At 29.9% G+C, this 16,083-nt stretch overlaps 1 protein-coding gene across 1 annotated transcript; it reads right to left on the bottom strand.

The window, feature by feature from the left end:
* Positions 1–1,527: 1,527 nt before the first annotated feature.
* On the bottom strand, positions 1,528–7,129 carry LOC137831215 (integral membrane hemolysin-III-like protein). Its single transcript, XM_068638806.1, has 6 exons — positions 6,750–7,129; positions 5,371–5,563; positions 4,602–4,755; positions 2,480–4,276; positions 2,309–2,392; positions 1,528–1,825 (listed from the first exon to the last, which is right to left on the bottom strand). Exons 4-6 carry the CDS (start codon positions 3,132–3,134, stop codon positions 1,713–1,715), a joined length of 852 nt encoding a protein of 283 aa, XP_068494907.1. The 5' UTR covers positions 3,135–4,276; positions 4,602–4,755; positions 5,371–5,563; positions 6,750–7,129; the 3' UTR covers positions 1,528–1,712.
* Positions 7,130–16,083: the final 8,954 nt, after the last annotated feature.

Raw genomic sequence — 16,083 nt, 5'->3', positions numbered from 1 at the left:
TTACACTTTAACTAATGTGATGTGTATTTGGAATGTTTCATTCTTCCAAAAAAAAACACAAACAAAGGGAGTGAAAGAAAAGATAAATAAATAAAAATTAAGTAAAAATAGAGGTCATTTGATAGGAAATAAATTAATATTAAGAAATATTATTTTACTGGTTATTATATTATTTAATTACTCATTATTATATGGATTATTAAAATAAAAATGTCTTATATATATGGCCCATTATCAATTATGAGAATTTTTTCAACTATAAAAAAATATTAGAAGGTTTACACAGATTATATTACATATATAATTTATTATGTTGAACTTTTCTCTCCTTTCGTCATGTTTTTGCATATGAAGAGAAATGCAATCTCCTTAATCAATATTTGTGTTCTCCTTAATCTCCTTCCACTCTTCCTGTCTTTTTTTTTTCTTATTTGTTTGATAGTACATCACTCATAACAAACTAAGTGTAAAAGAGTTTAATAGTACATCACCATATTTGTCTTTATGATGAGGGCCAATTGGATGAGTAATTAAGTGATTATACACTAATTAGATATTAAGATCATGTGGGACCCATAATCAAGGTTCATATATGTAAAAACTCATTAGATAACTAAAAATATGTGAAGATTTGGAGGTACCAATGTTTCATTGATTACGCATTTAATACTTCACTTACATAAACTCTTCATCTAAGTGAGCGTTGGAGTATGATTAAGGAAAGATGCATCTCAACACTTAAGGAAAGATGGATCTTCACACAATAAACAAATACATACATAAAGAAGGATACAATTTGACAGATAAAAAATGAAATATCTGTCATGGTTGCTTTTGTGGAAATATTTGTCACAAACGATGCTTTTAAGATAATTTTTTATTAAACGTTGATGAAGTGTGATGAAGGAATTTGCCAGCAAAGGCAAACACATAGATCTGTGGATGCAGAAGTGGGAAAACTGTTTGGGGTGGAGTTCTTCAGGATGGTGCTAGGAACAACTTTGGTTATGCAATTAGCATAACTAAATGTATATTCTTATGGCTGAGATGAGGGCAATTGCTTCTAAGTCTCTTTTTTATTAAGATAAAACATAAAATTAAAAAAATGATACGTTTTAATTTCACTTAAAGTGGAAAACAAATAATGAAAATTGATAACATTTCATTATACTCCATCCGCATATCAGTATGTGGTTAACAAGTAATTTTATTGTCAAATGTAAAAGAAAATCAGGCACTTAGATATATCTCAGTGTCTTCAAATATTAGTCTTAAACTTTCATGCAGAAGAAACTCCATGCCAAAAAGGAAAATATGATTGAAATGAGCCAACCTAACCTACACCCTTCTTTTTCCCCTTACACTAATTGATGCATTCCCACTTTCCTAAATATGTGTACCATTGTGATCTATATCATATCTACTTAAGCAAGATCTGAAAGTGGATACTCTGGCATTCAACGCTAAGCCTAAATCCTTTTTCTCAGACTATGTAAGACGAGCAGAAAGAAATAAGGGTATCCAATCTGTACAAGAAGCACAAATTGCAATAGATAACCATTTTCAATTTTTGTGAACAAGATGTTAGATAGTTTCTTTGTCAACTAGAAGATTTTAAAAGAATCAGCATAAACTCTAAGCACTAAACAAAAACAAGAAGTCAGAAAGTCTCCACTGCCTAAGGAAATTTACAGCAGCCCAAATGGGGAAAATCATGATGACGCCTTCAACTTGTCTGAACACTCGTCGTGATCAACTGGTGCTTTGAAGTTCTTCACTGATTTACCCAAGACATTTAGAGCAGCAACACGCTGTAATTCTTTGGCTGTCATCATAGAAATAGTTGAGGTAAAAAACTCATCAGCTTCCTGTTAGGTATATCTGACACAGTTGTGAAAGTATTTTTACACATAAGGATGCACGCATGCAGGTTGGGGTTGCTAACGGCTACAACTGGAACAAAATGCAAATATATCTCTATTCTACCTTCCACCACACTAGTGCTATACGTATAATATGCATATAGTAAAGTTAAAGGTCCATTCAAAATAATGAATATGAGAAAAAGAAAAGGAAAACATGTCAAAGTGCTGACAGTTGTGAAGCATAAAACAAAGATCCGATATGCATAAACTAAGTAATTCACAGACTCGTATCCATTGAACTATACCACAAGCATGATAGATAATGAATAGTCATAAAGAGTTTATTTAGTGCCTAATTCAACACCCCAGATGCAGTATACATTAAGAATCAACTCTAACCTACGATTATAAGAAAGAAACACGCTAAATAACAATTCCATTACCTTCCTCTAATGAAAGCTGAATTGATCTCTTTTCTAACTCAACAGCAAGTTTGCTAAGTTCAACTGAGGACAGGGAGCGAAGCACTGCCAAAGGATAATATGAGCTAAATAAAATATGAAGAACTTCATAAGAAAACATTTGAGTTATTATTCTACGGTTCCTGAACATACTGTGGATATATTCTTCTTGGTCTGATTGGTCCAATTTCTTCAAAACCATCTGCAGTTGTTGGTATCGCTCTTCCCAGTGCAAATTGTTTAATCCCTTGGGATTACCAGTGGTGGTAGCAGGGCCAGAAGAAGCTGTCACATAATCGGACTCAACTGGTGCTAACTTCATTGAAGATTTGCCAAGAGAAATAGGAACTGAAGGCTTTCCAGACGAGTTCATTGAAGAAGCCATAGGAAAAGGTGCAAATGCTGGGAAACAAGAAACCTTTGGTTCCTTTATCTGAGATTTTGGTTGAGCATTCTCCTCTTCACAACAAAGCTGCTTCGAATGTGAACAATAAGCATTAATACTTGGATTTTCAAAAGCAGTGCCCTTACCCAGTTCTGTTTCTGATTTTCTACGGACATACACAAGATGTCCATTTGCAGCATTATTGCCTGGAGATTGCTGAAGATTCTGGTTCACTGGATACTCAGACGAGGGTCTCTTGGTGCCGGAAACTCTATTCGAATCAGTAGCAGGATCCTTATCCTTTAAAAACGAAGGGCTTCCAACAGAGGTTGGCACCATGCTTTTATTATCATTCTGCAGATCTCTCAGTGCTGTCTTCTTTACAGCAACAGTCTGTTGTTTATCACGATTAGGCAAGTCCATTTTACTATCGCCCAGACTACACTCACCAAAATTTAGAATTTCTACCCAGTGTAGTACGAATCGTGCGATTCGAATCTCGATTCTTTACAAATTTCTTCCTCCGCGATACATATTGATGAATCGTTTTGTAGCCCGAATCGTAACATGAGTCGGGTGAACCAGATCTAAGTGTGATTCGCGATGATTCAGTTTCCGTTAGAGAAGAAGATTCGGAGGAAGGAACAAAAAATGAAAAATCAGAAAGAAACACAGAGAAGAAGAAACTCGGGAAGACGAACAATGGAGAAGATGAAACGCAAAAGAGAAAGAGTGAAAAGAGAATATGAGAAGATGAACAGTGAGAAGGGAGAAGATGAACAGAGAGAAGAGAACCCTGAGAGAGAGTTGTTTGTGAATAGGTTTTTGGACTTTAGAATAATATTTTAAAATATAATTTTTTTTTTCATCTTTTTCTTTCTTTTCTTGCACTGACAACTTTAATCATCCTAACTTTTATTTTGTTTTTTATAAAAAATAATACTATCTCTTAGGAAAAACTAATTATTGTTTAAATAATATATAAGTGTTATTATATTTTTTGTTTTGTAAAACTAGTTGCTTACTATTTTCTTTATAAAAAATTCTTAGTAATTCCTTTTATTTATTTTTTATTTTGAAAAGAAAATAAGTTTGAATTAATATAGAATTTTTGTTATATTCTTTATTTTTTTTTATAAAAATTAGTGATTATTGAAGGATTTGATTATTTTGTGTTTTGGGTTATCAGAAATGATGAGATTCGTATACAAGCTTTCAAAAAAATCTGAATATTATCCATTGTAGGATTCACTTTGACATAAAATGATAAATCTGAATGAATCTGAAATAGGTAGACGAAAATTCACCTACATTACTACAAAAACATAAACTTGTTCAATGAATTTTACTAGTAACACAATTCCCATTGATTATAAAACTCAGGATCAAAAGTTCTATAAAATTCAGAAGTTCCTTATTTTTTAGGAAGGAGGTGAGGAACGGAAAAGAGTAACAAGCATTGTTTAGTTTATATACCATCAGAACATCAGAAGACCACTTGGCCTCAGTTGGAGAATCCACAAGTGCAGGATCGTTCACAGCAACACACCCCCTTGTATATCTCTCTGCATGTGCATGGAATCGTAAGATGATTAAGCTTCTTTCAAGTTGAAACATGGCATATAATAAGAAAACAGCCACTCAACTATCATATGGAACTAGAAATCTTGATCCAGAACACAGAATAAGAGACGGAAATGGATGGAAGCAGGAAAAATCTTACAGAAGAAACAAAATCTAAGCATCATCATGTCAGAAAACATTGCATTGCATGAAAACTGTGAAAGTATCAATTTAATCAACAAAATCATAAATTAACATTGTGTATTTCAGAAAAGAACTGAATATCTGCAAAAATATAAGCTTTTATTGTATTAGAGTTCTACTCACCCTTTGTCAGAAATATAGCCAACCCAAAGTTCTGATTTATCCTATGGCATGTATGGATGACTCCACTGAATCCAAGCTATTCTTTCACTTTTCGGATCAGCATTGCTGACTACTGGGCTACCACAATCCATGGTAAGAGGTATGGGAGACACATCTGATAGAGAACAAAGCATAAGAAGATTGCTTCAAATACACCTTGGACAATAACATGACATGACACTAAATCAATATCTCCAGATAAGCTCTGATGAATCTGTACATGTTAACCAAAGTTCATTCGAACACAAATAAATAAAAATTGAATGACAATATATAACAGACATATAAGAGTAAGCCTGCATATTAATCCAAAGGACACAAACACATATGCCATTTATGTTTACTGACAGTGGTAGATTAGAGGAGTTTGAAATGGTTACTTTGATTATTATGTCTGGATAATTTAGAATAGGAAGAAATGGAACAAAACCAACAAGAATCTATTCAATCCCCTTCCATCCAACTCTTCTATTTGCCTTTTCTCCAATTAGGCCAATATGAAATCGAAACAACTAGTTATTCACTATTATCCTTATCATTCCAGTTACTTCTCAATACATGGTATGAAAACTTTCCACCATCCCATCATAAAATATTAACCTTATTCCTTTGATCCTTTCCATTCCATACTACTCAGCTATATTCCATTCCACAAGTCAAATAACTTGTCATAACATTGTTTTGAAAAATATGGCATTGGATGATGAAAATTTATGCTTGCAATACTCACCCAGAGAACTGATGGAGTGCTCTGCTTGTACAACCTCTGATCTTTGTAATTTGCAAAGAAGACAACATGCCCTGAAACAGTAAAAGCAACACCTCCATATTCCTGAGCAAATGTTCTCACTTCAAACTCCTTAGGTGTAATGTCCACAGCCTAACCTCCCGGTTTTTCCGTCTCAACCACAAGAGCTCCCCATCTGAAAAACAGTAAATGGTCAACACAAAAGGGTCAATTTGCAATCGGAAAGTCTAAAACTTTCACCTTCTCCCACTTCCAAACTCCAAAATGTATGACATGGGATATGGAGTATATGATATGAGATCATCATTGGAAAAAACATTTTAGTTAAAATTTATTTAAAAACAAATTAACAAATTTTTAAAAAATTACATTATAGGAAAATATGATAAGATATTAAATAAAAATATTTTCAATAATACATATATAATGAAAAATATATGATAAGAGATCATTATTGGAAAAAAACATTTTAATTAAAATTTATTTAAAGACAAATTAACAACTTTAAAAAAATTCACATTATAGAAAGATATGATAAGATATTAAATCAAAACATTTTCAATAATACATATATAATCTATATATTTCTGATTATATATAGGATTTCTTCTTTATTTCTATAATCATAATAGATATTTATACATTAAATTTTTTAATTTTTGGAAAATTATTATAATAGATATTTATACATTAAATTTTTTAATTTTTAGAAAATTATTATATTTGACATTTTTAAAATTGTTTGTGTTAGAATTATATTAAAGTTGTTATAGACAAAAAAAAAAAATATCTTTTAAAGTAAGATACAAATATATGTGTATGATATGTGTCTAATACACGAACACATAATTTAAGAAATATTTTCTCTCGTATTTTTCCGTGAAAACTTGTGATTTACATGTAATGAAGGTTTGCATTAGATGCAAACATAAGTTATCGAAGTGAAACTTCAATATAAAACTTTAATGGGAAAACATCACCAAAAGCACCTAAAACTTTATCTAGGTTTTGTCCAAACTAATAAGCCAAAGGGCAGTTTGTTTGGAAGACTATTTGTAGAACTAATTTTTAATGAAATTAAATTTATAAAATTGATTTACATTATTTATTTAAAAACAACTCCACATTAGTCCATATAAATTGTTTTATTCAACATAAAGGCATGTTAAAGTTATTTTTCTCTCAAAATCAATCTCTCCTAAGGAAACTAAGGACATCTCATGCTAAAACTAAGGACATGTTTAGATGCAAGTTACAAGTGTTTTGAGAACATTTCTCAGAGAAATACAGTGTTTTATTTTTCAATAATAAAGCTCCCAAAAAATTTATAGATTTCTATCAAACAGACCCTAAACATTTACCTAAAATCACTTTAGCAGCTATTCCAACCGCGAGTTCTGATCATCCAAACAGCACTCAAACATACCCTGAATCCGCCGGACGTGATTCCAGCCAGGCGGAAGTGAGCGTCGACGGCTGCGCCTCCGAGCCTCTTGGCGGCACCAGAGACGACGTCGGTGGTGACGGAGGACTTCCAAGAGCGGTCATTTTCTTAGAAATGGCAGGGATGGTGGGTGGTGAAGTGTCATTACCCTTTTGCAGTTGCAGCAGAAGGAACGACGTCGTTGATGTGGGGTTTTGAAAGATACGAACTTTGTGGTGAAACGATTGAAGGCGCGAGAGAAGAAGAAGGATGAAGAAGAAATGCGAGTGAGAACAGCAATGGCGAAGGTCGCCGTATACGTTATTTTCTTACAGTTTTCATTATATTTAATATTAAAAATTAAATAATAATATCGTTATTCATACATTTATATTGAATGTATATAATTTATTATGTTTAATAAAAATATAAATATATAGACACACCATGTCTTTAGTAATAAAATACGGTATTAATATGTTTTAATGCGGCACACCTGTGTTTATAGATATATATTAATATCCTTATACAAATAAAAACGTAATTAATAATGTATAAAACTACTGATATATTATGTGTTTCTACTAAAATATGTCAACATTTTAGAATACATATATTAAATATCAACATTTTATTCATAATAATACAAATCTTTATTTATTTATAGATGACAATAAATAAGTCTTTTCTTAGTTTTGATTATAAAAAAGAAATATATAAACCATGATATTCATAACAAATAATTAGGTTGTGATATGATAATACACATATGTATAATCATATTTGAGTTAACATTTAATAATAACGTGTAAATATGTGTGTGTCAATATTTAAAATAAATAAATAATTATTTTTATTTAAATTATGAAACTGGCAACTCTTCTAACAATATATTTTATTTAAATCAAAGAAATTGCTTGGTCTCTAATTATTTTATTTAAATTTTTAAATTCAGAAAATTGTTTTAACAACCGATTTAGTAATTACAAAATGATAGAATAATCTTTTAAATCTAGAAAACTGCTTTGAACAACTACTTTAATAATTATAAAATATGAAATAATTAAAATAAAATGAAATGTTGATATAAAGATAAATAAAATAAAATAATATAAAAAAACGATTTTAAAGAAAAATCCTATATATGTATATAATAATTAAAAAAAAGAAATTTTCATTCTCATTTATAAAAAAATTAACTTCACATATATTTTAATTATTTTAAATTTTACAAATTTCATAATATTTTTCTAGTAAAAAAATGATATATTACAATGATTGAACTAAAATATCATACATTAATTAAAATTAAGGTATTTAGAAAACCATTAAATTAAATAAAAATAATTCAATTTTATGTACATTTGATAGAAAAAAATATTGTGATTTCTTTTGCTTGTAAAAATTACAACAACAAAAGTAATATATTTTACACTTACAGAAGATAGTAAATAGAATCTGAACTGAGTTTTTTTACATGATTATCATCTATTACTAGTGTGGTGAAAATAAAATTGTTATAGAAATTATTATATATCATAAAAATGTTAGAAAATTATGTAAATTAATTTTATAATGTAATTGATATGAAATAGATGTTAGAATTTGGATTTAAATATAATTTAATACAATAAAAGGTTTATATATATATATATATATATATATATATTAATATTTAATGAAAATCTAATCCGATAAAGATTGGAAAAGAATAGAAACGGATCTTGTCTTTGTAAAGGAAGTTGTTCACGATTAACCATAAAAAATAGAACGTGAGAATTTTTTTTTGCAAGAGATAGATTAATAAAATAAGATTAAAGAAACTGCTCACATAGGTACTTTGGTAAACATATATTTATTCACACTCAATGACCTTAATAATGGATTATTGAACTATAATAATAAATAAATTCATTGTTTTAATTAATATTTTAATTAGGTTTATTTGGGCCTTAACTATTATTTTTGCTAATTTTGTGTTTTTAGAGCAAATGGTTTCAAGGAAGCGTCTACCTTTGTAATTCTTGAATTAAAACACAAAACAAATTCTGAGGAGAGGAAAGAGAAAATAAAATCTACAATATCTCAGAAACAAAATTAGAAGCAAATCTTATGCAAAATACAAGAATTTAGGAAAGTTGGAAAACTGTTAACAAAATCTAAACTGCAATATTTTCCTAAGATCCTTGGAGAAGAAAAACCTATAAAAGGACACAAGCATCAAGAAGAAGGGAGGGAGCTTCATAGGATTTTCTTAGTTTTTCTTCTTCTTTGTAATTCTTTGGTTATGCTTCTGCATGGAAGGCTAAACCCTTTTGGTTGTTTTCTTTGTAATTTCCCATTGAGTTCTGAGGGGTTTTGGTTAATAAAAATTTCGTTTTTTAATTCCCTAGAGTAGTTGTTTTAATATTCTAAGCCCCTGAAAAACTAGTTTTTGTGAGAGGTTGTATTTGAACGTATGATTGAGAGTCTTCCTTATCTTATACTTTGGCTTCTTAGTAAGTTCACATTATTCTAATTAATTTCTTTCAAGAGAGAGGATATAAACATCCTCATGGAGTATATAACATTGGAGCATAAGTTCAATCTGATTTAGCTCAGTTGGAGGATTGAGAAATGATTAATCTTTAGAGAACCTATGAAGAATTGTGGAAGAACTTGGGGATCGATCAACCACTTTATATTTTCTGTTTTAATCTCTTTTATATTTTCTGCACAAGTATCTCAACCTTTTTTTATTATTATTGTTATCGTTAACTTTTATTTTATTGCTTGTAGATAGATTCTAAACACGGATTTATTGATTTTACTATTGGATTCGTTGGGAGACGACTTGGTGTTATCTTATCACAATTATATTATTATCTCTCTAGTGTTACACAAGTCTATGTTGGAATCATTTTAACTCAAAACGACAACTATCAAATTTGGTGTCGTCGTCAGGGAATCCAATTTGATTTTGGTTATCAGGTTTTTTTTTTTATTTATATAATTTTTTTATTTTCCTAATTTTATTTTTTGCATATTTAACTTGTGTTTTCTTCTTATTAGTTTTTATTTATTTAGTATAGCCTTAAAAAAAATAAACAAAAAAAATATAATATTTAGGATATTTTTTTCTTATTTTATTTTATCTCCTAATATCTCTTATCTTTATCTTGTTTTTATTTTATTTTATCTCCTTATATCTATTATCTTTATATTGTTTTGATTTTATTTCTTTATATATTTTATCTTTATCTTATTTTGTTTTGCCTTTATTTTATATCTTTTTTGTTTTTAGTTTTTTTTCCTGCCATTCTTTATTTATTTTTATTTTTTTGTTGTTGTATTTATTTTCTTTCTTTATTTATTTTTATATTTTTTCTTATTTTTTTAAGCATTAAGTGTAGCATTTGCATTAGTTTTTTTTAGGATTTTGCATTTAGAGTAGACACTTCAGTTGCTACTTTTTGATTTTGTTTCTTTAAATTGAAAGCAATTAGGAAGACTCTTGTTAGGAAAAACTTGGTTTTTAGTTTGTCCACATGTGACACACCTCTCTTTCTTGGGAGTTGACTTGGTTTACTTTTCAATTAAAAAAAAAAGGTTTGCTTTGTGGCGTTTAATAGGTGTTGGTATCCATTCCATATCTCCTTTGTTTTCAATTCCAAAATGGAACGAAAATTAGCTAAAGAAATTTACAATTATGATATTCATTATGATTTAAGCAGCCTCAACATTTTAATCCATATTGTTAGTAGTCTTATGAGCAACCTCAATAGCAACCATATTATCACCAATACTATTTTGATGAAAGTCAAACACCTTTTCAACCATTTTTGCAAAGTGATTATATGTAGCTTTTGATGTAATTTGTTTTGTTTTTAATGAAAGTAGATGCGACATTGCACACTATTAGTATATTTTGTGTGTTAAAAACTCACGTAAAAGTGTGCATTCAAATTAATGTTTTTATTTTTTATTATTATTTTAATTGAGTGCAAGTAAGGATTTTGATGATCACATCAAAATTGTTTTAAGATTCGAAAGTAGAATTGTGATTTCAAAATTTATTCAAATGATTTGAGATCTTACTAGAATGATTTTTTTTAATGAACGTTCGCGATATTAATTTTGGAATTAATTGTATTTTGGATTTGTAATCACCAAAGTGATCAAATGTTTATGTTTTATTTAATTCCAAAAAATTGATAAATTTTATTTCAATTACCTATAGAATGATGCTAAATTATGAATGGTTGATTTTTAGATAAATTGAAATTCATTATTATAAGATATTTATGGATCACCCAAAGGTTGATTAGTTATTCTTATAATTAATGGATATGACTGTTGGTAATAAGTATGCATTATCAGTTTTATTTATATATCCAAAGATAATAAATACTCCTAATTAATGCATATGTATTACTGAATAATGTTAATAGTATTAGTGACATTATGTTTTGTGTACTAATGTATCACCCAAAGGAAAACATTAGTATGAATAGAATGCTTATTATTTGAAATTCTATTGTTTGTTAAGTTTATGACTCAATATTAATGTTAAGTATGTGTTAATTGCAGTATGTATTCCTATATCTTTGCATTCACATGCTTCGTCTGTTCCAGTCTTGAATGATTTAAATTTTTTTAATTGGAGTGAACAAGTCCACTTTCACTTAGGTGTATTGGATCTTGATTTGACTTTTCAAATTGAGAAACATGTTGTTGTTATTGATGCTAGTAGCAATGAAAAGAAAGCTCATCATAGGGCTTGAGAAAAGTCAAACAAACTTAGTATGATGTTTATGCGAATGAGAATAACAAGTAATACTAACTCCGCTCTTCCCAATACTGATAATGCAAAAGAATTTATGAAATTTGTGGAAGAGCGCTCCTAAACTGCTGATAAGTCTCTTGCTGGGACATTAATGAGTACCTTAACCACCATGAAATTTGATGGTTCTCGTACTATGAATGAACATGTCATTGAAATGATAAATATTGCAGCAAGACTTAAGTCATTTGGAATGATAGTGGATCAGAACTTTCTTGTGCAGTTCATCTTGAACTCATTACCGTCTGAGTATGGTCCTTTACAAATGAACTATAATACGATGAAAGACAAATGGAATGTTCATGACTTGGACAATATGCTAGTTCAGGAAAAGACCAGACTTACGAATCAAGGAAACCACTCCATGAATTATGAGAACAATCAAAGACCTCGAAAGAAAGTTTACTAGAAACATGGAGAGGCTAAAAGACCATTAAAGATAAATGAGTCCTCTACTAAACTCTTGAAGAAAAATGACAAATGTCATTTTTGTGGGAAATCTGGACATTTCCGAAAGGATTTTCAGAAACGTAAGGCTTGGTTCGAAAAGAAAGGTAAGCATAATACTTATTAGGTATGTTTTGAGTCAGTCCTTAACTGAAGTTCCACATAATTCTTGGTGGATTGATTCTGGATGCACAAGTCATGTTTCTAATATGATGCAGGGTTTCCTTTCAACCCGAATCATAAAACCAAATGAAAAGTTTGTCTTTTCGGGGAATAGAATGAAGGTTGCAGTGGAAGTTGTCGGGACTTATTGTTTAATCTTTGACACTGGATTTTATTTAGACTTGATGGATACTTTTTATGTACCTAGTATCTCTAGGAATTTAGTTTCTTTGTCTAAACTTGATGTTGCTAGATACTCTTTTAAATTTGGGAATGGTTATTTCAGTTTGTATAAGTGTACTTGTTTGATTGGATCTATGATGGTTTATACAAACTGAATCTTGATTATTTATACGCTGAAACTCTTATGACCTTGCATCATAATGTTGACATTAAACGTAGTTTAGTGAATGAATGTTATGCTTTCTTGGGGCTTAAACGTTTATGTCATATTACCAAAAAAAGGATGGAGAGATTAGTAAAGAATGAAATACTTCCAAATTTAGATTTTACTGATCTAAATGAAATACTTCTTTGGTAATATGTCCCAAACGTTTATGCCACAATAAAACATAACATAACATTCATTCACTAAACTACATTTAGTGCCAACATTATGATGCGAGGTCATAAGAGTTTCAACATATAAATTATCAAGATTCAATTTATATAAACCATCATAAAGAGTATCAGATCTAATCAAACAAGTACGCTTATATAAAACTGAAACAACCATTCCCAAATTTAAAAGAGTATTCAACAAAATCAAGTTTAGACAAAGAAACTAAATTCCTTTAGATACTAGGTACATAAAAAGTATCCATCAAGTCTAAATAAAATCTAGTGTAAAGGATTAAACGATAAGTCCTGACAGCTTCCATTGGAACTTTCACTCTATTTCCCAGAAAGACAAACTTTTCATTTGGTTTTATGATTCGGGTTGAAAGGAAACCCTGCATCATATTAGAAACATGAGTTGTGCATCCAGAATCAATCCACCAAGAATTATGTGAAACTTCAGTTAAGGACTAATTCAAAAACACATAATAAGCATTATGCTTACCTTTCTTTTCGAACCAAGCCTTACATTTCTTTCAATCCTTTTGGAAAGGTCCAAAATTTCCACAGAAATGACATTTGTCTTTTTTCTTCTAGAGTTTAGTAGAGGACTCATTTATCTTTAATGGTCCTTTAGCCTTTCCATGTTTCTGGTAAACTTTCTTTCCAGGTCTTTGATTGTTCACATAATTAATGGAGTGGTTTCCTTGATTCTTAAGTCAGGTTTTTTCCTGAACTAACATATTGTCCAAGTCATGAACATTCCATTTGTCTTTCATGGTATTATAGTTCATTTGGAAAGGACCATACTCAGATGGTAATGAGTTCAAGATGAACTGCACAAGAAAGTTCTGATCCACTATCATTCCAAGTGACTTAAGTCTTGCTGCAATATTTGTCATTTCAATGACATGTTCATTCATAGTACGAGAACCATCAAATTTCATGGTGGTTAAGATACTCATTAATGTCCCAACAAGAGACTTATCAGTAGTTTTGGAGTGATCTTCCATGAATTTCATAAATTCTTTTGCATTATTAGGTTTGGGAAGAGTGGAGTTGCATTAAATTCTTTTGCATTATTACTTGTTATGCTCATTTGCATAAACATCAGGCTATGTCTGTTTGACTTTTCCCATGCCCTGATAAGCTTCCTCTTCATTGCTACTAGCATCAGTAACAACAAGTTTCTCAATTTGAAAAGCCAAATTAAAGATCCAATACACCTAAGTGAAATTGGACTTGTTCACTCCAATCAAAATAATTCAAACCATTGAAGACTGGAATAGACGGAGCATGCAAATGCAAAGATACAGAAATAAATATTGCAATTAACACATACTTAACATTAATACTTCGAGTCATAAACTTAATAGACAATACAAATTCAAATAATAAGCATTTTATGCATACTAATTGATGTGAGTTGATTTTTAGATGTTTTCATTTAGGTGACACTTACTTTAAGATTGAGCTTTTTGGAGTTAATGTTGATGACCTTCGGAAAATTCCCACTGGACACTAACTAACCAAGTGGTTAAGTAGGTGTGAATGTGCATTTCTCAAAGGCAAAGATAAAAGACATTGTATGGTGACATGTATGCAATTGCCAAAATAAAGAAGAAAACTAGACAAAATTAATGGAAAGGAAATATGAAGGAAATGGAAGAAACTTATGGAGATGGTGGTGGGTGGTCACGCCACTTAATGGGTGGAAACCACCAATATAAGTGCTAGGCCGCCACTTGAGAGTTTCATTCTCATCAAGATAAGACCAAAAGGAAGAGGAGACAATACTCACTCAAGCTCTAATAATATTTGTGCAGAGTAACTTTTCTATTCAATTTCAACATCTCAAATACAATGGGTATGCCTCCTATTTATAGGTGAAGGAGCCTTGTAAAACAAACAAGAGGGGTAGAATGGGAAAAGGAAAAAAATGGGCAGCCTTATGGTTTGACTAAGTCAAACCCGCATCCTAGGCTTCTCCTTCTAGAAAATAGGTCAAAATGCCTTCCTAAAGAGTTAGGAACAAGATAAAATGCTATCCACACCCCCTATTATGCTAAAGGCGCACCTTATTCTAGCCCATCTTTGCTATTTTGACCCCTAAAGTGAGCCCAAATTATTTACAACATGTTTTATTCTTAAGAAGACTAGAAGAAAGAATAATTGGTGTTCTGGTCTACGCCTATTTCTTCTTCCGGTAAGCTCCACTAGATTTTTGGTGGGGTCTTGACTTGCTTGTTGAGAAGACTGTGATTTGTCTCTTGGGTCCTTGGTCATCTCCTTGCTAACTTGGTTTGTATCACTAATGTTTTCCTTTGGGTGATACATTAGTACATAAAACATAATGTCATTAATAATATTAACATTATTCAGTTATACATATGCATTAATTAAGAGTGTTTATTATCTTTGGATATATAAATAAAACTAATAACACATACTTATTACCAACAGTCATATCCGTTAATTATAAAACCAACTAAGCAACCTTTGGGTGATCCATAAATGTCTTATAATAATGAATTTCAATTTACCTATAAATCAATCATTCATAATTTAGCATCATTCTATAGGTAATTGAAATAAAATTTATCATTTATTTGGAATTAAATAAAACATAAACATTTAATCACTTTGGAGATTACAAATCCAACATACAATTAATTCCAAAATTAACATCACGAACAATCATTAAAAAAAATCATTCTAGTAAGATCTCAAATCATTTGAATAAATTCCAAAATCACAATTCTACTTTCGAGTCTTAAAATAGTTTTGTTGTGATCATCAAAATTCTTACTTGCACTCAATTAAAATAAAAATAATAATAAAATGAAAACATTAATTTGAGTGCACACTTTTACGTGGGTTTTTAACACACAAAATATACTAACAGTATAATACCGCATTTACTTTCATTCAAAATAAAATTGACATCAAAAGTTATATATAATATATATATATATATATATATATATATATATATATATAAGCATTAGAGGGGCGTGAGCATTACAGGGAAGTCACCTACATATCTTTCAAGTAATTACACTTTTCATATAAATTATTGGTAGCACAAAAGAAAAGTTAATGGCTTCATTCGGCAGTGCAACGCGAAAGAAAAAAAAGATATATTCTATTCAATTAATTCTTCATAATTATGAAATCATAATTTTAAAATTAGGGTTCTTAAAATTGAGGAAATGTTAAAGTTAGGGTTCTTAAGATTTGGGAAAAATATTTTTGATGGAGAATCATAAATTTGAATAACTAG

Source organism: Phaseolus vulgaris, chromosome 6 (genome assembly GCF_051622355.1).
Source record: "Phaseolus vulgaris cultivar YP4 chromosome 6, ASM5162235v1, whole genome shotgun sequence".
NCBI lineage: Eukaryota > Viridiplantae > Streptophyta > Magnoliopsida > Fabales > Fabaceae > Phaseolus > Phaseolus vulgaris.
The sequence above is the reverse complement of the archived record's forward strand: the minus strand, read 5'-3'. Positions and strand labels throughout refer to the sequence as shown.